At 36.5% G+C, this 27,776-nt stretch overlaps 1 protein-coding gene across 7 annotated transcripts in view; it reads right to left on the bottom strand.

Moving 5' to 3' along the window:
* The window catches only part of znf385b (zinc finger protein 385B), a 141,145-nt gene continuing 113,369 nt past the window's right edge, over positions 1-27,776 (bottom strand). For 5 of the 7 annotated variants that reach the window (XM_051906858.1, XM_051906859.1, XM_051906857.1 and 2 more), the window contains 7 exons: positions 22,423-22,533; positions 11,488-11,526; positions 9,595-9,775; positions 4,953-5,264; positions 3,211-3,395; positions 2,810-2,911; positions 1-1,113 (listed from right to left, as the gene is read on the bottom strand). In XM_051906858.1, coding sequence (XP_051762818.1) covers positions 901-1,113; positions 2,810-2,911; positions 3,211-3,395; positions 4,953-5,264; positions 9,595-9,775; positions 11,488-11,526; positions 22,423-22,533 — 1,143 coding nt within the window. In that variant the 3' untranslated portion in view covers positions 1-900. Of the gene's footprint in view, positions 1,114-2,809; positions 2,912-3,210; positions 3,396-4,952; positions 5,265-9,594; positions 9,776-11,487; positions 11,527-22,422; positions 22,534-27,776 lie in introns of those variants that run through there. The other 2 variants (XM_051906860.1, XM_051906863.1) reach the window with 2 other exon arrangements.

The raw sequence follows: 27,776 nt of genomic DNA, 5'->3' as shown, positions 1-27,776 counted from the left end.
TCATTTAAATATATTATTTTATTGAAAATGTAGTATCTTTATGTACAGTCTCTCATACATACATATATGGACTATGAAATTCCACAGCCAAATAAAGAATTCTCAGTGAATGGAAACTGTTCTCTCTTGATCTCTAAAAATAAATGTACCAAATAACGTACCTAGTTCTCCTCCAGCTCATAAAATACAACTAGTATTGCAACCTGGAAGGTAAACATTAAATACACAATGGAGAATATCAATATTATTTATGATCTATACATTATTGCATCATCAGAGAGCTGCAGACGAGTACAGTCTCGTGACAAATAAGGATATCACAGAGAGATGAAAGGCCCACGGTTGTCCTATTACACAAAAGAGAGTTTATTTCATGATGAAAACAGATTGAATCTACTTATATGACAAAAAGAGGAACCCGAACACATGTGGAGAAGAGAAATGCTGTGTTTCCTGTCAGATAAAAGGATAAGAGTGGGCGGCACTGAAGAACTGGTGATTGAGCTTATTGACTACACGATACAAGACAGCACACAGGCCAAAAACTGCATCACAGGCTCCCTGACAACATCAAGCCGTTGACTGAACACGTACTGTCCTACGGTAAGATTTGGGATTGTTTCTGACAGCGCTGCGAGGCATGTGCTTGTCCGGGGTTGGTTGAGTTGAAAAGGAAGACCATGATAATTCAAGTCTTTCAGGAAGCAGTTCAACACTTTTCTTGTTTATTTTTAGTGTTTTCAAATGCAAAAGTCCTCACTAAGACGGCAGATCCTTCCTGGGTTTTGCGATGGTGAGGACGGTTGAGGATAAAGTTTCAATAAATACACCATTGAACTTCGGCACGCAGCCGCAGTGTGGCATAGTTCGAGAAACGTCCGCTTCGTTTTGGGCGCTTGCTCAGTAAGGCGCAAATAGGATGGAGCCCGCGGTATGTCGGATCGGTCCCGGAGCGGCACGGAGAAAGGAGTGCGGAAGTGAGGCCGTCTGAAAGATGGAGGTGTTGGGACGAGGGTGGAGGGAGATGGACGGGACTGTGGTGGGGGCGAAGGGTGTGTGGAGGAAAGCCGGTGATATGGGCTTCGCCAAGTCCTTCTGCAGGGCGAGTTTGGCCTGGAGGAAAAAGAAAGAATTGAACACTGAATCACTTTGGGGAAGGAGAAAGAACAGTGTCTCTGTCAATAAAGAAATTAGGACTGCACAATTAATTGAAAGGACACTGATTATATGGCCTAGTGGGATTATTTAACCTGTGATGTAATTAAATATATAGTCTGCATGCACCATGCACATCTGAGGTTTTTGAAATTGTTTTTAGATTTCGAATAACAAGCATATTAAAAATAGTCAACTTTAAGCAGAAACTAAAACGTCTTCCTTCAGTTCACCAATCAGACTGAGGGAATGATACTAATATTAATAATAATAAAAAAATATTATTATTATTATTATTAATACTTTATTGATGATATAATAATAATAATATAAAAATAAGAATTATTGAAGGTGTTATTATTAATAATATTAACCTTTACAAATATTAAAAAAAAATAATAATAATAATAATAATAATACTTAATAATAATACTTTGTTAGTTTAATACTTTACAAACATTATTTTATTATAATTAATAATAATAATAATAATAATAATAATGAATGAAATAATTATGAAATAATAATAACATTAATAATGATTATTATTATTATTATTATGATGTTTAATACTTTAGGAATAATAACAACAATAATACAAAATAATTACTGAAAGTGTTATTAATAATAATATTTAACACTTTACAAATAATAATAACACCAATAATACAAAATAATTATTAAAAGTGTTATTATTAATAATAATATTTACACTTTACAAATAATAATAATATTGTTGTTGTAGTTATAATTATTACTGATAAAAAATAATAATAATAATAATAATAATAATAATAATAATTTAAAATATTTTAATGCTTTACTAGTGGTAATAATAATAATAATAATAATAATAATAATAATAATACTTAGTTTAATACTTTACAAATAATAATAATAATAATCATAATAATAATAATAATATCATAATTACTAATAATATTTTATTGATGATGACATAACAACAACAATAATAATTTATTAATAATAATGATAATAATAATACTTTGCAAATAATATTCATTTTATTATTATTGTTGCTATAATTATTACTGATGATAATAATAATAATAATAATAATAATAATAATTAATAATAATAGTAAAAATAATAAAATACAAAATAACAAAAATACAAAAATATTAATATTGTTATTCAATAATAATAATAATAATAAAAATACAAAATTATTATTATTATTATTATTATTATTCCTTTTGTTGTTGTTATTAGTAATTATTAAAATATTACAGTTATTTTCTAATGCAAGTCTATGGAGGATCTGTGCATTTGGATACTTTCAAATGGGATTTGCAGAAATTATCCTCAAATATTGTTAACAGAGAACATAAAAAAGAAATTCATTCTTATGGGACTTTCTGTAAAGCTCGTCTGAGCTAGCAACAGTAACCCAGATAGGTGGAGCTTAGTGAAGGACCAACTGTACTACAAGCAGAAAGTTGTTTCAAGCATATTTTGCATATAATTTGAAAAATGACAAGTGATCATTAAGCCCTTATGATGCATTAGCATCCCAAAGAGGCATTTGTCAGCCTAGAAAGTGTGGAACAAACTCCTCACAGCACTAATACTTGAGAAGCGAGTAACACTTGATGAAAGCGCTTGATTATAAAGAGCATAAATAATGCATTACTGCCAGAGAGCTGGAGCTCCGCTGCTGCTTGTTGTAAGGGCTGTATTTGGGTTTGGTGGGTTTGCCTGCCACTCTGTCCTTGTGCCGCCTACTGGAGATATGCTGTGGAGAAAATGGACTTAATTAACATTGTTATGCAAGTGATACACATTTGTGACCAAACTTAACACTGAACCGAACTATCAAAACAGCATAATAGGAAGTACAACTTCATTTTGTCTGCATGCAAATTTGGCAAGATCAAGCCACAGAATCCCATTACTATTCATAGTGCTTTCATTATTCATCACTGCACGTGTTACGTTTTGTTGTAAACTGCATAAATAAGGATCCTGCCAAATGCAACCAAAGACACATGCTAACAAGAAAACATCCTCTTACACTGAAACTGAACTGAATACCTGTTTAAGCTGGATTTCTGAGTTGACGTGGACATCACAGATTTCACAATGAAACGTTTTGTTCTGTAAGCCTGAGCCTTTGTTGAGTTGTGTGGCCTGAACTTTGAGTTTGGACCCGGGTCTGGGGTACGCTTTAATGGGACCAGCTCCATTTCGTGCCTCCAGCATGGTTTTGTGCTTTGAACCTGATGAAACAGACAATGTAGAATGGTAGAATGTTTTCTCTGGCTTAACAGGGGGAAAAAAGAAACACGTCTGTTTATTCAGTGCAACTGTAAGGCTTTTGGCTGCATTGATCCAACTTTCAAAGAAAAAAATTTCTAAGACTGAATATTTCAATTAAGTCAGACTAGAGTTTGAATTTAGCTATGCTTATTTTTACAGCCTAATGTTGTGGAATGTACCACAGTGATTTTATTGAAGGTATAATATTAAAGGCACAATATGTAAGATTTTTGGATTAAAATATCTCAAAATCACTAGAACAGTGTTATATATTTTGTTGACTTGTGTACTTACATTATCCCAAATGTTTCCAAGAATGTTTAAATCCAGAGAAATAAGCAATTTTAACCAGGACACGGACCTGGTTAAAACCGCTGATTCGACACGCTGATTCATTATGCTCTGAATCTTCCTGAAGCAGTTTTTTGAAATCGGCCATCACTAAATAAGTCGTTTTTTTTTTTTTTTTTTGGCGCACCAAAAATATTCTCGTCGCTTTATAATATTAATATTGAACCACTGTACTCACATGAACTGATTTAAATATGTTTTTAGTACCTAGAGGAAATGTCATTGCTCCCTATGCAAGCCTCATGGAGCCATTGGATTTCAACAAAAATATCTCAATTTGCGTTCCGAAGATTTACGAAGGTCTTACGGGTGTGGAACGGCATGAGGGTGAGTAATAAATGACATTATTTTCATTTTTGGGCGAACTAACTTTTTAATACTTTCCTTCTATAAATTAAACTAATCAAAAGTTACAGTAAAAACATTTATAATGTTACAAAATAATTCTATTTTAAACAAATGCTGTTCTTTTGAACTTTCTGTTCATCAAAGAAGAAAAAAAAAACATATCAGTTTCCACAAATTTTCAAATGTTTTCAACAATGATAATAAATGTTTCTTGAGCAGCAAATCAGCGTATTAGAATAATTTCTGAAGGATCATGTGACACTGAAGACTGGAGTAAACTTTTTAACGGTAGTGTATATACTGAATATTATCAAAAGGCTGAAAAATACCAAGATATTTCTGTAGCTATATCAAGCGCCATAGTCTGATTGCAGCCCACAGATCTGAAGAAATTCTTCTAAAGTGGATAATGTTTTCCAAGCATAAAAAAGCAATTTCTTGCAGATTAAATATTTTAAAGCTGAGCATAACTAGAAAAAAACGTATATCGACTACATAAATGTCCATGACTTTTTAATATTTGATTAGTCCCAATGACTTTTCCAGGCTTAGAAATCAGCTTTTTAAAATTCCGCAATATGTCCAGGTTTTCCATGACTGTGGGAAACCCGTCTACATTTTCCAGCTCTTCATACATTATCAATGATGAGCCTCACGTTGCTTCGCTGGTTTTGATTTATGTTTTAACTGCAAGTACATTTCCACACACCCAAGTCTCAGAGGGTCACTTCATGAAACATTTATGGTAAAGAAGAACGTATAACGGCGAGAAAGCCGTGGGAAAGACACTGCGATGCAGAGGCAGATGTTCACCACACCTGTATTGTGTGCCTCCAGCTGCGAGAGGGAGTTGACAGCCACTTTACACAGCGAACAGTACAGGAGCTTCTTGGCTTTCTCCTCCTCAGACTCCACGCTGGGCTCTGACGGGGCCGTTGGCACCGCTGCTGGTTTGGAGGTGTTCTTCAGGGCTGCCACGTGCCCTGTCGGCTCGGTGGGCGGGCTGGCATGCGCGGGTGCCGTCTTGCAAGGGCTGGGCACTAATGCCACCGCGGGCGCAGCGGGAGCTGGCACAAAGGCTTGCGGGGAGGCAGGGACTTTGTGAGCAGCCAACGGCTCTGCACTCTTCACTGGGAACATAAGAGAGAGAGAGAAAGAAACAAGGACAGAGCAAATCTGACAGTTAGTGGTGAAGGGCTCAGCATGTTGTATTATACGCTGCCACATTTTTCAACTCCTTCCTGTCTGTTTTTTCCCACTATTTTGTGTGTTAGGGTTTGATATAAGGTCTTCGCTGCAGACAAGCACTCTAGTTTCTATGTCAAAAATTGTAGTCCGTTACTGATTACAAATTCCATGACAAAAACTGTAGTTAATAACAATCTATTAGATTACATATTTTAGGTAATGCATTTTGACTACTTTGTGATTACTTTTAGATTACTTTTGACCTAAACTGTTAATCATATAGATTTGAATAGGATTACTAGAAACTAAATATAAAAATGTATATATAAAAAAAGGAAAATATATAAAATTATAAAGAAAGAAAATATATTCCATTTTTAACAACAACATGAAGGACCCCAAATGGGGTTTGTGAAGAAACTACTGTGGGTTTGTGATAATACTAATAATTAATAATAATAATAAAAAAAATTAACATAGACAATCAAAATGCTTGCTTAAAATGAACCCAAAATATGTTGGAAATTAATATTTATTAATATGTTTAATAAATGAATATTTATTTAAAAGTTTAATGAATAAACAATAAACATTTATTAAATTGCTTATTAATAAATGTTTACCTTTTGATTATTATTATTGCCTCTCATAAATTATGTGTCTGATTTTTATTTTCCAACCTATTTTGGGCTCATTTTAAGCCAGCCATATAGTTATTTTTAAACAATAGTTGGGTTAAATAAAACTGCCCAGCACGTTGGGTTAAAACAACCCAATCTTTGGGTTTGCCCATTTTCATCCCCACTTGGGTTGTTTTTAACCCAGCATTTTTTAGAGTGTGGTTACAACAGCACTGGGTAGGGTCAGGCTTCTAACACCAGTGACTGTTCGGGTCCTGCGTGCTGTAATGTGATAGGACGTGACCCCTGGATCGCCCACCACCCTCGTGCCCTTGTCATAGCATTACATGCCGCAGGAGGCCCTAGAAGCACTTGATGTCGAATGCCTGTACTCTCCACCCACTCTCTAACAGGCTTCTGAGGGAATATTCTGCTGGTTTATATGAATGTCACTTTCTGCTTGTGCTTTTTTTTTTCTCCCCGAGGACTCAAAGCAGCCAGAACAGTCTAATGTTCCCCTATACAGTGACATTAAACCCGCCGACACTAACCTGAACCTCTAGGATGGAACTTCTGCTCTTTTGCATTTTTTTCTCTCTCTCTGTTTCAGTTTATATTTCAAATCTTCCAAAGCGGGGTAGGTAGATGTGGAAACATATGCCTCTTTGTTCTTGTTCTCACTATTATATGTGCTGAGTCATAAGGAACGTATTGTAACCAAATAAGAAAACGGATCAGAGATAAAGTACAACTATTTGGAAAACTTTTCAAAACTAACAGAAATCATAGGCTCTGTATGAAAACCTAGTAAGCTGCCTCACAGTCTACATAAGCAGCTGCTAGTTTAAAAATGCACAACATAGGCAAAACAAATCAAAGCACACAGAAACTCGAATTACAGTTGTTGCCAAGCTAACAGTGTGGTACTTTAATAAGCATAAAAACATGCAGCACACTTAAATATTAGGTAATTTTTGATTACATTAAACTTTTATAATCAAAGTTTTTGGTATTGAATGAGTTATAAGAATATTTATACTAAAGTTCTACTGTAGCTCAAACAGTAGAAAGTGGTGCCAAGGTAAAGGGTTTGATTCCCAGGGAATGCATAAACTAATAAAAATATGTACTTTGAAAATATAATATAAAATATAATCACGATGCAGTGCATTATGGGATTGCCTACTTTATGAAGGATGCAAACAACACTATAGTTGCAAAGTTTGGGGTCGGCAAGGCTGCATTTATTTACAGTAAAAACAAAATACAGTAAATCAGTAATATTGCAAAATATTATTACAATTTAAAATAATTTTCCTTTTTAATATATTGTAAAATATAATTTATTCATGTGATGGCAAAGCTGAACTTTCAGCATCATTACTCCAGTCTTCAGTGTCACAAGATCCTTCAGAAATCATTCTGATATGCTGATTTGGTGTTCAAGAAACATTTCTAACATTACTGTTGAAAACAGTAGCTTAATGTTTATGTGGAAACCGTGATACATTTTTACAGGATTCTTCGATGAATAGAAAGTTTAAAAGAACAGCATTTATTTGAAACAGAAATATTTGTAACAACGTAACTATCTTTACTGGCACTTTTGATCATTAATGCATCTTGCTGAAAAGTAAAAGTATTAAAGGTGCAGTAGGTGATCTGGGAAATGCTAACGTCGTAAGCATACAATCCCACCCTCCCTGAAAATCACAGTCCAGAGTCACGCCTCCTCCAAAACACATGAACACGCACATACAGCTGCTCTCGGCAAAGCGTCACAAGAGATGGCGTTAAACTACTCATGTCTCAAAGCACATAACATTACAATAATAATGAACGTAAACAACTTAGAGAGCTTGTACCTGACTGCTGCAGATTCATTTTGGTGTTGATACTGTTGACATGGAAACGCATAATTCCGAGTCTGAGGACGTAAACAACTCCGGTTAGAATGTCATGGGTTGCCATCTCTTAACTGCGGTACTTATGGCGTGAACACAGCATAAGCTCCTTGTTTTGATTCGGTAGGAACTGTAAAAGGTTGCTGCTGTTTGTTTGCGGTGCTCAGTGACTGAGGTGTTGTATAAACTCAGTATCGTATTATTTCATTCGGAACGAATATAAAGATTAGATGAACATTGGATAAACAGACAATATATAGTCATAAAAATACATTTAAACCATTTAACATAGTGATTGCTATCAGGAGGAGACTTTTAACCAGTATAACAACAAAAAAGTTTCCGTAGAGAATCACCTATTGCAACTTAATTAAAAAAAAAAAAAAATCTTACTGACCCCAAACTTCTGAATAATTCTAACTTAGAATTTGGCTAAAAGAAGCAATCTATCCTTTGAAACAAAAGTGTGTCTATAATTCTTTAAAATACAGCTTAAGTAGGCAGCTCCCTAGGTTTTGGCACAGAGCCACAGTGATAACAATTGGCACTTGTTGTTTAGATGCAGATCAAACAGTGACCGCAATGTTGAAACGACCTTGCTATATCCTTTCTGAAAAACTCAGTGAGTGTGGAACATTTCTTGGATCTTAAAAAAAAAGAAAAAAACAGAGCAATTACCGTGCGCACACATCTCAGAATAATCCAACACACGGAGTTCTGAAAAATTACATAAAGCAGGCTCTTACGTAAAGCACTGGAGCTAGCAATTTTAATGATTTAGTGCTTGAAGTTTTCCCATGTAAACTAAATCTGACTGCATTGTGTGTTGCCAGGGTTCCGGGAGAGACGGCAACAGCAGCCCCCCTCCCGAGTCTCGGTCCAAGCTCAACACCGCTCTAATACGACGGCATGACAGCGAGGACCCATAAGCCATCTGTGAATCAGGCTGACATTCATTTGGCCTGATTTGTACAAAGACACTGCATATCAATGAGGACCACCACTGCCTAATAAATGAGGCGCACCCAAATCTGTCTCAGAGTCTGTAGCTAGAGAACGAGCAAATTCGGAAAGTATGCACTGGCTCGGATTTGCACCCCGTAGGGCATGTGTCTTGGTACATCCCAGTCTTGATTCTTAATCAGACACAAGGGCCTGAAATTGAGTGGGTCACAGCGTGAAGCAAAGATCAGATGATTATGTTCTTTGAAATGTAACACAAATCTAATTCAGTCAAATCAAAGGCCAGGGAGGAAGAAAAAAAGAAAATAACAGCATCCCAGCACGCATCCTACCGCCTGTTCGAATTCTGTATGTGTTTTCCATAATTAAACATTTAAACGCAACACAAAAAGAGACAAAAAGATCATGTGCAGGAAACTTAATATGCAGGTAATGATAAAACAAGTAAACAGAGCTGCTGGAAAAGTGATCTGCTGTTAGCATGATAAAGCATATGGCTGATTACTGCCGCAGCAGGGCTGCTCCTTACCTCAGCATATGAACAACAAGCACGTTTTTGAGCTTGACGGATGCCCTTGGTCACCCTAAAGTGGTCTAGATGCTTTTACGAGGAAAGGTACGACTACATGCAGCACACACAAGCACATGGAGTGTAAACAGCGGCGAGGGTTCGGGGTTAGAGCGGCGGGAAGAAAAGTATAGAAGTAAACACACATAGAGAGAGAAGGATAGGAGAAAGAGGATGGGACAGGTGATGTGGAGCAAGTACAAAAGGAGCTATTAACCTGGTTGGTCAGAGCAGCTGGCAGTGACTGCAGTGCAGGAGGAAGTGGTGGTGGTGGTGGTGGTGATTGTCTTAGGGCCGCTGTCCTGGGCGGCTGCACTTTTCTGCTTATTTTTCGTGGACTCCTGTGATTTGAGCTTCTTGGCATGTTTACTGCCTTTGTAGTGGGCCTCGGCTTGGCTCTACAAAGGAGAACAAATGAACCATCCAATCAGGCTCATTTCTCACAACTATAGCATCTACCATCATGGACCGCAATCACACACACACACACATTTCAAACATGCTTTCAATAGCAGGCACTGTTCCAATCAAGGTAAGGATGAGATCGGGATGACCAAATTTTCCAGAGCCTAAGAAAGAGCATACTGTGTTTAGAGGGAATTGATTCTCAATGGAGAACACTAAATGGGCATCGATAGCTGGCACTCATTGAGGCCGCTAATGGAGAGTTTACTCATATCTGTATTTGCTCAAAGTGAAGATTTAAAGGGAAAATGACTACTTCACACTTAAATAGAACGAAAGGGAGCGAGAGAGAAAGTGCTTATGAGGGATTAGGATCCCTTTGAATATCTGACTGCTAAGAATTAGGAGCTCAATTTTTCATTTTACGACATCAAAAGTGACAAAGTCCCAAAAGACCTGCAGATGGATTTTCTCTCCAAATGCTGATACTCTGTCACATTCACTAACTGAAAGTTTAAGGGATTTCTGGCAGTGCTGGGAGAAGCCAGACAGCACCGCTCACGGATGTTTTTCCTGCAGATTATTCAAAGAGGAAGCCTGCAGTTTTCAGTTTTCATGGTGTTGAAATAGCAATTACAAGAAAGCAATGACATGTCACTGCTTTGTTGTATTCATTATTGTCCCTCTGTAATGAGATATAAGTAATAGCGTTACATTTAAATTATTAGGATTTCCATCACAAATCAGAGAACAAGCATCTCAGGTAAGGGCCATTCATACTGAGAGAGACTGTTCTCAAAAAGAGCTGATGGTCTTTTTTAATATATATATATAAAAATCGCTCTCAGTGTGAACCTTCATTGAACCTGTGTTTGGGGGACATGGATATAGGGACGAGTTTTGTAAGTTCAGTGGTTTCAGAACAGTATTGGATGTGCCTCTATTGAAAGAAACATATTAACTTTGCTAGTTAATACATATATACATTTGATCAAAACAAACACACAAACAGACAGCAAAAAAATATCTATTACAAAGCATGCGGCTAAAACTATGTTGTAAAGGTGCTGGGATTAAAGAAAGGTCAAAGTTCTTTTGTTTTGTTTTTCTGTCATAAAGACAAAATGGCTGCCGTTCACTTGTGATCTTGTGAATGTGTGTTGAACCATCTGAGTCAGAGCTGAAAAAACATGAAATATGATAAGAGAGAAGAAAGACAGAGACAGACCAAGCGAAAATGAGGTGCGTAACATCCATCGCACCAACAGCACAGATTGCTTGTTCAAGTGACAGGCATGAGAGTCATAATGACACACAGGACGCTGCTGCAGACAGTGACAGGGGAGAATGATGTGACGACCTGGGGCGTTTTGTCTTCTCTGCACTGTGCAAATGTTAGCAGATCCTGTGACCTGGATTAAGTGCACTTGACATTTATAAATTGACTTTCTCCCAAACTAAGTGTGAGCCCATTTCAATATTTACAAAAACATTCACAACCGCACCATAATTTCAGTCTTTATAACATCAAGTGTCTTTCAGCTTAGTTCCAGCAATCAGGGCCTCATTCGTGGAACACGAGCAGCACAAATTTCTCTAAACAAATTGTTCTAAACAAAGAATGGGCTTACAAACCTGTTTACGTTTTGTGAACATTAAAGGAATAGTTCACCCAGAAATTAAAATTTTGTCATCATTTACTCACCCTCATGTTGTCCCAAACCTGTATGCATATTTCTTTCTTCTGCAAAACACAAAAGATATTTTGAAGAATGTTGGGGTCCAAACAACATTGGACTCCACTGACTATAACTGTTTGGAACTGTATGAAAAAAACAAAAACAAAACAAAACACTGAGGTATTTTTCAAATGATCTTCTTTTGTGTTCCACAGAAGAAAGTCACCAATAAATTTAAAATTCCAGATTTTAAAAGCACAGAAGCTAAACAATATCTTAAAATCCATATCAATCGTAAGTGTATCATAAGTATTTATTTCACTGTTTATTTTAAGTTCTCATTTCACCTCCCTAAAAACTGAGTTTGGAATTGCAACTTTGAAATTAGCTCCATTGATTTAAAAAATCTGGAATTGGAATCGGAAAGAAATTCTGGAATCAAACAGCCCTTCAATTTAGTCTACCATTCAAAAGTTTGGGGTCAGTAAGATTTTTTTTGTCTCTTATGCTCACCAAAGCTGTATTTACAGTATTTGATCAAATATACAGCAAAAACCATAATATTATGAAATTGTTTTTTTCTTATACTTGAATATATTTGAAAATGTAATTTATTCAAAGCTGAATTTTCAGCATCATTACTCCAGTCTTCAGTGTCACATGATCCTTCTGAAATCCTAATATTCTGATTTGGTGCTCAAGAAACTTTTCTTATTATTATCTATGCCGAAAACAGTTGTGCTGCTTTATATTCTTGTGGAAACCACAATATGTTTAGAAATACAAATGCATCCTTGCTGAATAAAAGTATTAATTTCTATTTAAAAATGTTTTAATGACCCTAAACTTGAACAGTAGTGTACACAGATTATCAAAATTAATCCTAAATTTATGTGAGAATGGTTTGCAGAACGATTGATATACAAATTCATTCTGCTTGTGTTAATGAATTGTCACAATGCTGCAATTTATTATTTATACAAACATTTTACTCAGAAATTCATTCAGTTTGTGTATCATGAACGAGGCCCATTAAGCGTATATGACATTCTTCAGCGAACAGTCAGACACATACACGCTTTATTAAAAGCTATGTTGCAAAAATGTCTTTGCAACAAGAGCAGGACACGGACGAGCAAACATAAAAAGGCTTGCATAGGCAATAAGCACCAGTAAGCCTTTCTGCTGATATTTGCAAATAGGAGCTGCCAGCAATATCAGTGCATTACCCTACAGCTGTCTCTGTATCCTCCCGTTCAGCGCTCATGTACTGTACAAGAAACCTGTCAAAGACATACACACCTACACATTGTAACAGCTTGTTGTATGAAAGTACACAGTTGATCTTTTAGGGAGTCTATTTTCTCATGCACATGCTTTGAGTTTTTCATAGGCCTGGCTGATGCAATACACAGACCGGCCTCAGATGGGGCATCACTGTCAGAAATGAATTTTCTTTCATATTTTTTTTTTTTTTTGTTATCCTCTGATCCCACTAAAATATGTCTTATAAAAGTGTTTTCTTCTAGGAAGTCCTAGTTGCCGAAGTGGCTATAAGTGAGCCATCTGCAACACTTTTTAAACACAGCTCCTCTTGTAGCAGGACTACTTGTTTTTCCCAAACAACTGCAGATGGGTGGAAGGTTCAGAAAACCTGTTTGGAAACAGTCATTATATCTGATATTCTTGGTTTGGTACTGCTAATGGCACATAAATTACACACTCCACCTTTAAACGTGTGTGCTTGTAGTTGTGCATGCAACAAATGTAATCTTGCAATGACAGTCTCAAATGATTTAGCCAATTATGCAATACAAGCGTTATTAGTGCCAGCTTCTGTTGATTTTCTGAGGCCACAGGTCCCGGACACAAAAACATCTGCTCACAAACTCCCTCAATGCATGAAGTCATACAGCAATTATGACCTACTCTTTTCCCTCACCCCTCACTTCAGCCTTTAAAACAATTTTTAAGCACAATAACAACCTTAATTTGATGAAAAAAAAAAAACATGCCAAATGTTAAGGCCTGATCATTAGCCAGTTTCCAGACTACATTTTTTTTAATCTCATAGCATAGATAAAACTGTTTTTTTTGTCGAGTTTATAATAAATCTACATTTTTAATTTTTTTTTTTAACTTCCTAAGTAAAGCTCAAGACATCAAAAGATTCCTTAAATGTGTGAACTCCAGATTAGTCTTTCAGCAGAGCATACCTTGATCTGAACTCCCTCTGGTAATCCATCTTCCAAATAACTACTTTAAAAAGACAAAATAATTAGCTCTTAAATAAGGATTGGAATTGCATGGACTTGATTTCTGCTCCTTAAGGATTCCATTATCGATTCTTTTAGTACACCTGTCCTTATAATTAGTCCTAACTATAAAACTTAAATAAAAATACTAAAAAAAAAAAAAGGTACTTTTTTGGCAATATGTTTTAGTGTTTCTGATTTATACCCAACTTCGACTCCTGCGGGGACTTCAGATGACACCAACATACACAACTGCCAATTTTTATATATAGTATATATCGTAATCATTATGATCACAACTTGTAATAACTGCTTTAATGAGATCATTGTTTCTGCCTAAATGAATAAATGATGTTAGCTAACTGCGTGATTTGTATTATCTTAGAACTGTACATTTCTGGACATATGGACATTATTTGGACAGAGTCTGATAAGAAATAAGTCTAAATTGTAATGTATAAACATACATTTTCTGTAAATCTGCTTTGAAACGACGTATTGTGAAAAGCGCTATACTTCAGCCCTGTTTTTACAGTACTAGTAGCATATTTTTTTATCTCAGAAGTAGAATGCAGATGGTCAAGAACCGTTAACAACTAAAAAGTAAAAAAAAAAATATTTAGGAACCTTACTAAATGGAACTGATTCTCGATTCTCTGACCTACACAAAGTTCACAAGAACTGCTGCAGATCTCAAAGTAGTGAAACGTTCCAATTTCCAGCTTTTTTTCTTATCTCCTCACATGTAAGGCCCGTACACACCAGGTATTAAGATCTGTCTCAGTGATCCGATCACAAGTAACCATCCGAGAAATATCACCATGTACACCTGTTAGCACGGTTTAAATTGAAGTTTTGAAGGTGGAGAAACCCTAAAATCTGGCAGGCAATCTGATGCCCTTGATATGATACAAATATATTTGAGAATACATTTTTTTCCTGTGATGGCAAAACTGAATTTTCAGCACCATTACTCCAGTCTTCGTCACATGATCCTTCAGAAATCATTCTAATATGCTGATTTGCTGCTCAAAAACATTTCTTATTATCATCAATGTTGAAAACAGTTGTGCTCCTTAATATTTTTTAGTTACTTTTAATCAATATAATGTATTCTTGTTGAATAAAAGTAAAAACAAATAACTAAAATAATAATTAAAATAATAACTGATCCCAAACTTTTGAACGTTAGTGTGTTGAAACTATTGTTTAGATCTAAATACATACATTTGCTTAAGAAATTCGATTAGATAGATAGATAGATAGATAGATAGATAGATAGATAGATAGATAACAGTGGAAAAAAAATTCCAGTGTTTAGATTTAGCACTGTCCACCATCTTAATACTAGGTGTAAATTGGATCTAAGTTGTGTTGAAATTTGAAACCAAGCTCTCCTTATGCTGCTGGGTAATGTTAGTCAAGCAACGACACAATAGTTCAACAGAGACACGTGTTGCGGGGGTGTGACGGCTGTAATGACACAGCATGTATAAGAGACTATAAAGTTTTAATGAGATGTGCTGGTTATCTGCCGTATTGGCTTGTTCTCACATAAGGGCTGTAGGTCTCTGGAGGGAAGCCTCCACTTCACCTAATGTCACATCACAGCAGGACACACACCTTTAGATCAGGTAACATCAAATGAAATGGCCAGGGCTTCTCTGTTACGCTGAGCGCAAATGGAGATAAAACAGCTCATTTACAGAAGATAAGGGAAACCTAAGAGCGTACTCCAGCCATTATTCTCATTTCTTTAATGCAGTCTTCAAAAGAACACACCACGGCTGTTTCACCTTCAAAACAAACACCTTACGAAGGCAAAGAAAAAAAAAAAAACAGACAATGTAATGTAGCTGACAAAAGACAAAGCCGACGGGGGAAAAAAGTTATAGTATAAACAGTTTTTATGTATTTGAAAAAGCCAGTGGAGTGAAAAGCTTAGAAATTCAGATGCGATTTTCCCACAATCCCAGAGTTTATTCAGGCCACATCTGCAAAAATTTATTTTAACAGCTAAACCGAGGGCCAAGATTTCTGAGACAAAATATGAAATAAAAAAACCATATCAAACCAAAAACAGTTTATAGAACTGTCAGCTGCCTGTAGGCTTTGCCTGAAGTGTAATTACGGCATTAAAAAAGTTGCATTCTACAGAAATTGGGAGCATGTTTAGTTTGTGGAAAGAACATAAAATATAATACAGAACACATTAATGGTAAAGTCATTTATATGAGGCATTTCAGAGGCATTATAATGTCGCACGGGGTCAGTAAATTGCGTGGCGTATTTGAATAGTTAAAGACCGTAATTATATGCCTGGCAGAGTTTCATAATGGACATAAATGCCATTTAAGGTTTGGCTTTTATACACATTGATCTAAACCATTAATTAGAACTAATCTATAGTGATTCAGGGAACATGTACTGCATGTGATCAGTGTGTCCATTTGTACACATTAGCCCAACAGCATTGGTGACGCTACTAGCAAGTCAAATGCTTAGTGTGATAGCAGTTACACAATACTATATCTTATGCTCATTAGGGCTATATTTATTTAAATCAAAAATACAGTAAAATTGTGAAAATTGTGAAACATTATTACAATTTAAAAGAACTGTTTTATATTTTAATATATTTAAAAATGTAATTAATTACTGTGATGGCAAAGCTGGCAGTCATACTTCGTAATATTCTTTGTGGAAACGGTAATATATTTTAATTCCAGGATTCTTTGATGAATAGAAAGTTCTGATCAATTTGCTGAATAAAAGTATGAATGTTTTTTTTTTTTTTAAATGACCCTAAACTTTTGAATAATGGTGTAAATTGTATGTGATTCTTTTAAAGGGGACTTATTATGCAAAATTTACTTTTACACGGTGATGTCACCTTGCTCAGGCCCCGCCCACATCTGCTGACGGACTCTGCCGTATTAGCATAGTTTCCGCCCTGCGCGAGTTGAACACAGTCCGCCATTGTCTCGAATGTCTGGTAAGCAATTGAGATGGTGTTTTGTTGTTGGATGTAAGAGTGAATATGACAGTCTTCATTTACTCGCGACATCTGAGCCGCTGAAGATGCAGTGGATTAGTTTTATTTTTAAAGGGAGATCTAATATACACATGAGATTTCTGTTCCTGCTGTTTACGTCCATAGACATAACTAAAATCCGACTATGTTTATGTGAAATTTGTGTGTTTTTGACATAACCTTGTGTATATTTAATAGTTTAAGCACAACAAAAAACGTGAAAGAGAAGTTAGTTTAATACTCTTGCGACATGCTGTCTGACAGCCAGCTTTCTGTTTGTGTGATTCAGATGTGTGCATTTAGAAAATCATAAATTAGAAGTTTAAATTGATATAGCTTTAAAACGCATGGAAATAATAAACTTTTGTGAAGAAGAAAGACTACACTGTCCATGAGCGTGATCGCTATATTGATGATAATCAAAACCAATCATTTGTCTTGTTAGTATACGGCACAGTATCCGATGCAGGCAGGAGACAGGGTTGGCAGATTTTCACAACAAAACCCACCCAATTGCTACTCAAAACTTGCCCGAAACTAGGCCGATCACATTTCAAGAAGGGGCGTGTGGGTGGGGGTGGGGGTGATATTTGGGGTGATATTTAGCCCCCTGAATAAATATCATGTTATTTGGTGTCGCTTCATCCCGCGGACATGAAAAACAACCTGCGGCAACAGTGTTAAAGTAGCCCAATTCCACAGGAAAACCGCAAACTTGGCAACACTGGCAGGAGCTGTGATCGTGGAAAGGGGGCAGGGAGCAGCAGGTCATGTGCATTTAAAGGCACGAAAACATGTTTTTGCTTGCTCTCAGAAATGGGTCTTTATAACATGGTATATATAAATGATCTGTGATATATTTTAAGCTGAAACTTCACAGACACATTATGGGGACACCTGGGACTTAAATTACATCTTGTATAAAAGAGCATAGAAGGTCCCCCTTTAAATTTACATTTAATTAAAAAATTAAAGATTGGCATATACCACATAGCTGGCAACCATCTAGAATTCCCTAGCAATTTTTTTTTTCATAACATGCATTCATAACATGTAAAAATAAATGCAGAAATAATAGAAATAGCAGAAACATACAACTAAATATAAAGACATACTATGCTAGAAGTGGTGTACAGAATTACATAAATATGCATTCTGTTGAAAAAAACAAACAAACAAACAAAAAGTCGCCAGACAGCATTTTTTTTGAAAACCACTGATCTGAACGAATCTGAATATCATTGTTATTTCACGCTACTGTGGGAATATTTTACAGTACAAGAAGAGAGGAATATCACACCCTATTTATCTCATCTGTTTATGGTGTTTTATTTTACCGAAATGCCCATAAGAAACTTCACAGCGGCACACTTAGACTAATTATGGAAAGAAACGCACTGAGTGGAACTACTGCTTCCCTCAAAACTTCATTCGAGCTTGGCTGGGGATGTGTTCAACCTTTAGTTGCACAATGTTTTTCCCCTCTGGCAACAGGATTGGATGACACAGTGAATCCAGAGCGTGCGCTAAAGTATGGGATTAAATTACATCGCAGGACTGTGGCAAAATGAAAAGGCGTTTGAGCTTTAATAAAGTCGAGGATAAAGTTTGTAGCTTCCGAGGGTGAAGGCTAATCTACATGAGCAAGCTGCGAGACCAATACGAGCCATTTTGCCTTGTGTATAATGTGTGCCGATCTCGGTTCTCCTGGAACATGAAATGGTAACAGCACAGCGCTTGACAAACACAGCATCTTCAGGCCTGCGGAGAACGAAGGTAAACACGGGACGCGGGCTGATTCGTTCTGACACGCCAACCAGAGCATCACTTCCACTTAAGCAAGATGTGCTTTGGACTGGGCCTGCAGATGAGCATCTCCGGGGAGCAGGGAGAGCAGGAGAGACAGCTCTATCGATGGAGATCACAACGTGGCAACACATGCACCCAGAATTAGCATCAAAGAGCTTGGCAGTCTGGGGAACATCCGTTGACACTTCTGCTCGCCCCACGCTAGCTCAGATACGCCGCTTAATCTTAAAAGCATTGTTCAAATGGGCGATTGCGAGAGGAAACTGTTTTAAATTATCGCAAGGAGGGCAGTCATTTCACTTTCAGCGTTTATTGTGCTTGTTTGGAGCATGCGAGAGAGAGAGAGAGAGAGAGGGGGGAAGACGATAACAGGAAGCCAAGACAAGTTAATCTCTAGCAGTCGCTTCAATTCAGAAGCACATAGGCTGTGTTGGAAAATGAGAGTTTCAAACTCGATAGCAATCAAGCAATTATGCACCGCAGGAGGGAACAACAGGACGGCTGGGACACCCAGCGGCCACCCCACCGAGACAACAGGACCATGTCTGCCTTTGCTCAGAAGTCCAAAGGGGTTCCCCGGGTTCCTGTGCTGCATTCCTGCCTGTTTGTCATGATAAAGATGAAAAAGACCTGGAGGAGACAAAACAGATGCACAATGGTGCTCCTGCGTCTGTTTTCCACTCTGAGAGAAACCTTTTCTCAATTACCACTCGCAGTGGGAGCCCTCTGTCAGCCAGGGCTTATTGCCACCCTGTGCCATTCATCTTAAATTAAATGGCTTAATCAATGCCAAGACAGAGTGGAACAACATGGCAGTACAGTAAGTAATTACCCTTCTCCCATAGAGAACAACACAACACAAGCCTCTGCCAGCTAACTCTGTGCAGAACCCCACACCTGTGTGCACACTCGTAAATACAACTGTACTGTTAAGTGCAACCTCTGGGATTCTACTGCTCTGCCAGTGAGTAAACAATGCCACATTTTATTTTGGACATTATGCATGAAAATCTATTACTACAGATTACAAAATGTAAGGGAAAATGTAACTAGCAGCTAGAGTTGTCAAAAGTACTGACTTTTTAATTTTAAAAATGTGACGCTTTGAGCGCTGTTGAGCGGATTCGTAAACATTTCTGATTGGCCATTGTGTTGACGTGCTCATCGGATATGTCTGTGATTGGCTACAATGATCAACGCACGGCAGAGTCTGAAAGCACACGGAAGTGTTTAAATTTGAAAGCGGGAGCGTTTGAAAACAGCCGTCTATCAGCGGACTGATCCGCGATAGTCGCCTGCTTTCAATCGCTCCCGTGTGTATCTGTGTAAGCACTCGGTGAAGAGCTTCAATGATGACTATTTACAACATGTGTTTACAGCGTTGATCATTGAAGCCAATTACAGACATATCTGATAACACAATGGCCAAACAGAGCTGTTTACGAATGCGCTCAACAGCGCTCAAAGCGTCACATTTTTAAAATGTCAGTAGGTACCAAAGTCGGTACTTTTGACAACTCTACTAGCAGCTAAGTGATATACCAAAGCGATATCACCTCAGTCAAGGCACCTCAGTCATTTCCTGCCGGTATTGAGAATCGATACCGCAACCTTCGGGTTACCAGTCTGATTCTCTAACCATTAGGCCACGACTATACTAATAAACAACTTTTTAATCTCACCAAATTTTTGGATTATAAATACAGTAAAAACAGTAATATTGCTATATACAAAATAGAATGATACAAATTGTAAACAGTCTCTCAGCCAATCAGATTCAAAGACCAGAACTAACTGTTGTGTGTTTTTATATTTATCCTTTTCTTGTAAATGAGGGTGAGCAAATTATGATCATTTTCATTTTTGGTGACCTATCCATTTAAGTAGTTTAAGACTGAATTGTGAAGTCTTAATTTGATGTATAATCAAAAATAATCTGTTCAAAAGAGTCCTTCATGGAAATTTTCATTCATGAAACGGACTACAATGTTACTACAGTGTGTAACAGTGATGGCAATGCAAAATAAAGATGTGTTGTCAATTTATTGTCTTCCGCACAGTCTTTCTCTTTCATAATATGCCATATACTGCAAGCTCACAGCCAGGGTTGTGCAAAATTCTGAATGAAGAGCATTGGCTGACTTTTAAAATTCATTAGTGTGAATTTGAATTGAAAATGTCACGACCCACAGGGAGTTGAACTGGAACGACATATATTGAAATTCTCTCAGTAAAGTCAATAAAGCTTCAAACTTTAAGACTTTTTATACTGTTTTCAAAGCTGTCAAACAAGGCTTTGTCAAGCACATTCAACTTAAAAGTCTAGTCAAAAATTTGTTTTATGAATTCTTTTGAATTTCAATTCATCAATTAATTTACTCGCATTCAATTTCAAATTGCAATTCTGAATTCTATTTGGTACTTTAATTAAAATTAAGGAACTGAATTGGAATTGGAGACACAACCCTGTTCACAACTTAGTTAAAATGTCATTTATTTTGACATGTTTTTTTATTTGGCCACAATTCATGATGCAGAAATCAAGAAGAGTTAATAGGACCGAACATCGATTTTCATTTTCATTCATTCTAGTATTTTAATATAACGAATCGGTTCTGAATAAGAAAGACTCGATTCCCAACCCTATGTAAACCCTTAAGGTGATGATACACGGGGCAACTTTTTGAGCAATTTTGCTGGGCATCAACGGGCAACCTGGTGAGACACAGGGCAACTAATTAGGGCAGCTGGCAGCAACTAATCAGAGAGGAACAAATCTATTGCCAACCCAATAAATACTTTATTTATTGGGTTGGCAATAAACTTTACAACCCAATAAACACTTTATGTCATCTTTTCAAATATTTTTTTCATTTTTATTAAATATAAACGGCAAAAGGCGGATTCGAACTCGGGTTGATCGTGTCAAAAGCTACTTTCACGTGCCATATGCCCTACAGCCTACGCCACTACAGATGTTAAACAAAACATGTCTTTAGTATTTAACTGAAAACATTCAATGGCTAAATTACAGCCTATGCACATTAAATTGGACACCTGTTGGTCTTTTAAGCATTAAATGAGGTAAATTCCCTGTTTTGGGTTGACACATGACAACAAGCCGGTCACGTGATCAGCTGCTAGCATTCTGATTGGAGGATCTCAAAAAATTGCCCACGACCGATCTGAAGTATCCAGATAGAAATTTGTTGCTCATTCTCAATGGGAAAGTGCCCAAGCAACATTGCTCAAAAAGTTGCCCCGTTTATCATCACATTTAGGCTTTTTGTATACAACTAACAACATCAAAAATGTATTGTAAAGGTGTATTTTAGTATCTGTGCTGAATTACAGTGCTTATTATGGGCTCAGTGGCTTTGGGTGCAATCAACACAAGTAAAGGAAGTGAATGAGATAGAGCACTGAAAAACAGCAAACATAACAATTGATTTAATGAAACGATTTAAATGACCCAGTATGCGTCTTGTCGAAAATGGCTGAGAAGTGTTCATTAAAAGCTGGCTGAGTGAACTGGCAGCATCACGTCTGATAAAATTACCATACATTAGCGCACTTACCTTGTTTTGTATGATTAATGAAGAGCGTTGGCACTTGCACCCTAAACGGCTGTACTGGGGCTAGTTTTAATCAGCCATCAGCATGCAGAGCGAAACACAGAACTATAACAGCCACTTTTACACAAGCAGGGCTGGAATGGACTAAGATCACTTCTCTTTCCATATTTAAGAGAAAAGGGTACACTAGAAGGAGATGCAGCACATGCACAAACCAAAGACAAACATTTACACACCCTCATATAAACACACACGAATAACCAGAGAGAGTTGGCTTTTTGTACTCACATCTGAATTAAAGCGAAGCTGACAGATGTTGCAAGAAATAACTAGCTTTTTCTTGGGAGGAATGGAGACTCCAAATGTGTGGTTGATTACCGCTTTCTGGACGGGGTCCATCTGGAAGACAAAGAGCAGAGAAACATTTAGTGTGCTTTCACACTAGAGATTCTGGTGTGGACCAGAGTCTGTTTGTTGTCAGAGTGTGAATCATTTGGCTGATGTGAAAGTGGTTTTCTAGACTCGGGTGTACATAGTCTACTTAAAAAAAAAAAATAAAATGTTGGTTTGGGGTATAGTTTGCAATTGGTATAAAGGTAATATGTCCAATTTGTGGACATTAAATGCTATTAATAATGTTTAATTTGCATGTTTTCGTGCTTCTGGTCATACTATCATACAAGGCACTGCTCATAACTAGCAAGGATGCAATGAATTTATCAAAAGTGACAGTAATACATTCATAATGTTACAAAAAAATCTATTTCATATAAACGCTGTTCTTTTAAACTTTTTCTATTCATCAAGGAATCCTGAAAAAATGTCTCACAAAATTGTTTACACAAAATTATTAAGGAGAACAACTGTTTTCAACATTGATAATAAGAAATGTTTCTGAAAAATACAGATTTGCCATCACATAAATAAATTAGATTTTCAAAAATATTAAAATAGATTTGGTTATTATAAACTGTAATAAAATTTTACAAAATTACAGTTTATACTGTATTTTTGATCAACGCAGACTTGGTGAGTACAAGAGACCTTTAAAACATTATAAAATATTACCAACACCAAAATGCAACAACAACAACAATAATAATAATAATAATCATTTTTATATATGCTTCAGGTTAGTTCTGTTTCATAACAATTAATTTTAGATTTCAGATTATTAAAAATGTTTTATTTATAGGGATTTACCAGTACAAGGTAACTGAGGAATAAATTATAAATTATAAAAAAAAGAGATTTGTATCATGTAAACCTAAAGACTCTAATTTGGAGCCTAAGTCAATTGGCTATAAGTTGGTGAGTCACATGTCGATTTTGTGGCACTAGATTTGACTTTCCATCTCTGCTTAGCAGCTGCTTCTATTGCAGTACATCTGCAGGATGCAAGCGCCTGTGTTCTTTGCACGTAAAGTTTGGTAAATTCAAAGTGACAAAAACATGAATAAAACAGTGAAGCTTGCATCTTTATGCTTTATGTACACAGCTGCTGCTAGTACTCACAATGCAGTTACACTGATGAACGCACCACGGTTTGGACCAAAAAGTATAATTTGCAAAGAGACATTGAACTAAATATGAAAACATCATTAGAATGAGAGTTATAGAGACATGAATCAGACACACACAGAGTGTCCTCTGCATTAGTCAGTCTCCATGACCCTGAACACTAGGTGGAAATGAGTGCAATAAGGATTCCAAGCTGCAGGCAAGACAGCTGTTTAACGGTGAGAATCAATGGCAGCCTTGCTGGTCTCCTGGGCTCAACCTGATAGAAATAGATACTCTGATTACTGAACCAAGGAGGATGAAGACAGGAAAGCAAAATGTGAACACTGCCACATAAGCACAAGAGAGCAACCAAGCACCTTTGTGGATTTGATCAATTGCAGCTTCTGAAGTTATGCCAGCTTGTTATCCTTTAATCAAACAAATAATTTGAAATCCAAGCAAACAAAAGCCTTTTATAAACCTTTTACAAATATGCACTCATTTTCTCCAATTAAGTCCTGAATGCTCATAATATGACAGGAAAATGACAACAAATACACTTTGTTACTGCAAACCAAGAATAGCTCAGCGTAGGCTTGTTTTTTAACATTCACAGGTATGCTTTAAAATCAAATGAACACATATTTTCATCAAAACAGTGAAACAGCCTGTTCGAGTTCAGAACAGTTGTTCTTTTTATATATAGATTTTGTCTTCTGTCTCTTGTGTGTTGAATAAAAACCTCCAAACAAAAGACTTCTATTTGATAACATCCGTGGCTCGTCTGTAAGGGCAGGTGGGGCAATGCCAAAGCATAGACATAGAAGTAAGTAAAGTAAAGTAAAGTGGCATGTGAAGGCCAAGTATGGTTGCTACTGGTATTGAGAATCGAACCTACAACCTTTGGGTAACCAGTCTGAACTGGAACTGCAGCGTGCTCTAATTGAGACCCATTGGGGCAGATTTGGGGCTTGTTTTCATGTTACTTTACATAAACCTCGCTCCAGACCAAGACGATATGAATCCGCTCCAGCTATGCGTATATTAGTCTGTATCAGGTCAGTAACAAGTTGGCATGTCTGTTCTTCCTATGTGGACTAGCGTATCAAATTAATGAAAGTATTAATCCTTTACTTTAAACATACTCTATAGTTCTTTTGTGTTTGTTTTATGTTTGTTCTGAGGATAGACATGACTTTCTTTTCCTCACCAGAATTCCTCCACAACTTGTAATATTCTAAAACATTCTGAGGCAATAAATACTACATTATGGCAATTATTAGATAGCTTTCTATGCGTGTGTGGTGTGTACTTAAAGCCTGTCAATCAAAATTAGAGCGCCACCCTCGCGCTGAAAATATAATAATAATCTGGTGCTAAAACCCAGAATCTGCTCTACCTAAATTTACGGTCAAGAGCCGCTACTGTTTGATGATTTGAAAAAGCACAAGTTAAAAAAAAACAATAGCTTTTTTCTGTAAAACACAAAAGGATCATTTTAAAGAATCTTTATGCATCTCTTTTCCATATAGTTCACAGTGAATGTTTCCACGTGTCACAACTGAATGTGAAGTTGCAGTTTATATACACCACCGTTCAAAAGTGTGGGGTTGGTGAGACTAAATGTTTCTTATGCTCTCTTAAAAGTCTCTTATGCTTAACAAGCCTGCATTTATTTGATCAAAGATGCAGTAAAAACAGTAATATTGTGAAATATGATTATTATTATTTAAAAGAATAGTTTTCCATTTTGAGATATTTTAAATTTATTCCTTATTCCTTATTTGAATTTAATATTATTTGATGGCAAAGCTGAATTTTCAGCATCATTACTCCAGTCTTCAGTGTCACATGATCCTTCTGAAATCATTCTAATATGCCTATATTGTTTTTATAGTATATGCCTATATGGTCGTGCTGCTTAATATTTCTGTGGAAACTGACATGTTTTTTTTTTTTTCCCAGAATACTCTGATGAATAGAAAGTTCAAAAGAACAGCATTTATTTGAAATAGAAATCTTTTGTAACATTATAAATGTATATACTGCCACTTGTATTGAATTTAATGTGTACTTTCTGAATAAAAACATGAATTCCTTAAAAAAAAACAAAAAAAAAAACAAAAACTTTCAAACAGTATAGATGAGATTTGAGAGCTGGACCGAAGATAAAGATTTTCAGTGAATAACAACTGTAACAGCAAATAGTGTCCCTGTTCAATTCATTTATACATAAAATACTTTAATTTAACACATAAAAATATGCCAAAAAATTGCAATGCTTAAAGTTGCAGCAGAAATAATCAGAAATATTGGTAAGGATTATTCAGTAGTTTCTAACTGTGGTAGGGACACGTTCCCGTTCTGTCCCAAATCTACACTCATGGATCTGAGAATTTAACGAGACAAGAAAATAAACGGACAAAATTTAACAAGCTCTAAAAAATGTGCTGTGCAGCATCCAATAGGATTACGCACAGTGTTTCACTACTTCTCGAAGCCATGCATGAAACTCTGGCACGAGAGAGCTGACTTCTGAGTTTGCCTCCAAGTAATTTAACCGTTTCACACACTCACTACAGCCGTCTCTCTTAGTAGGAAGGTATTTCATAGCTCACTTGAAATACAGACCACCCCCTATAAAAAAAAAAAAATTAGTATATTCAACACAATTCTGGCATATTTTACCTGGAGCAAATGGAGAGTGTCCATAGCGCACTTTTGTGTGAAATCACAACTGAGAGAGGAGTCCAGTGGAGAGAGAGATGGACAGAAACGTGGTGTGGCTTGAGCTCCGGCAGCGATGCACTGGAGGTTTGTTCTCACGGCAACACCTCTCTCTCTCTCTCTCTCTCTCTCTCTCTCTCTCTCTCCCCGTCTCTTAAAAACACACACACATGCACGCTTACTGTCACCCTGCCTGCCTGCTGATGCTCGCATCTCAGGCTGATTAGCTCTGAATAACTGATGAGCTTGGGTAAACAGGAGTCAACTCTACACAGCGAATTCTGTTCACTCCTGATAAGAGTTCGTATGAACTCGGTCCATTAAGAATTTACAACAATCACCCTTCAGGTCGGATGGATTACACCCAAAGTCTTGACTTTATTTAACTTAAATGTATGTTTGGAATTTCAGATTAACTAGCTAAGATGTTTCACTTAATGACGTCTCAAGCCCCGTTTACAGTGATAGCAATTAAATCACTGAATCACTGGAGGTCTGCAAGTGCCTGTGCTACTGGTTTCTAGTATTGACAGCTTTGCCAATGTATAGAAATCAATTTCTGCATTTCTGCAGTTTTTTTTTTTTCAGAAAGTTTTTGTACAACTTATTTGCTGTCTTATTAAATTCTTAACATACATATTAAAATATTAAAGGGTTAGTTCAGCCAAAAATTTAAATTCTGTCATTAATTACTCACCCTCATGTTGTTCCACACCCGTAAGACCTTCATTCATCTTCGGAACACAAATTAAGATATTTTAGATGAAATCCGAGAGGTATATATGACTCGTCTATAGACAGCAATATAATCAAAACTTTTAAGGTCCAGAAAGTTACTAAAGACATTGTTAAAACAGTCGATGTGACTGCAGTGGTTCAACCTTAACGTTATAAAGAGATGCGAATAATTTTTGTGCGCAAAAACAAAACAAAAATAATTATTTTATTCAACAATATCTTCTCTTCTGTGTCATTCTCATACGTTGTTTACGTCCAGCGCTTCAAGGTTCTACGTCAGAACGCGACTCATTATTGGCCAGCGCCTGTGTCAGCATCACACGCATGCGTCGTGCTGCTCACGTGATCAGCTTTGGCCAATACTGAGCCGGCATCCAGACGTAAACATGGAAGCCTTCACTGTGCTTACTGCGTCACCTGCGTACGGATAATGACGGAAGAGAAGAGATTTTGAGTAAAGTTGTTATTTTTGTTTTGTTTTTGCGCACAAAAAGTATTTGTCGCTTCATAACGTTAAGGTTGAACCACTGCAGTCACGTCGACGGTTTTAAAGATGTCTTTAGTACATTTCTGGACCTTGAAAGTGTCGATTATATTGCTGTCTATGGATGAGTCATATACCTCTCGGATTTCATCAAAAATATCTTTGTATATAAAATATTTGTGTTCCGAAG

This window comes from Ctenopharyngodon idella, chromosome 9, assembly GCF_019924925.1.
Source record: "Ctenopharyngodon idella isolate HZGC_01 chromosome 9, HZGC01, whole genome shotgun sequence".
Classification (NCBI taxonomy): Eukaryota; Metazoa; Chordata; class Actinopteri; order Cypriniformes; family Xenocyprididae; genus Ctenopharyngodon; species Ctenopharyngodon idella.
Note: the sequence above shows the minus strand (reverse complement) of the source record. Positions and strands in the feature narration are given on the sequence as shown.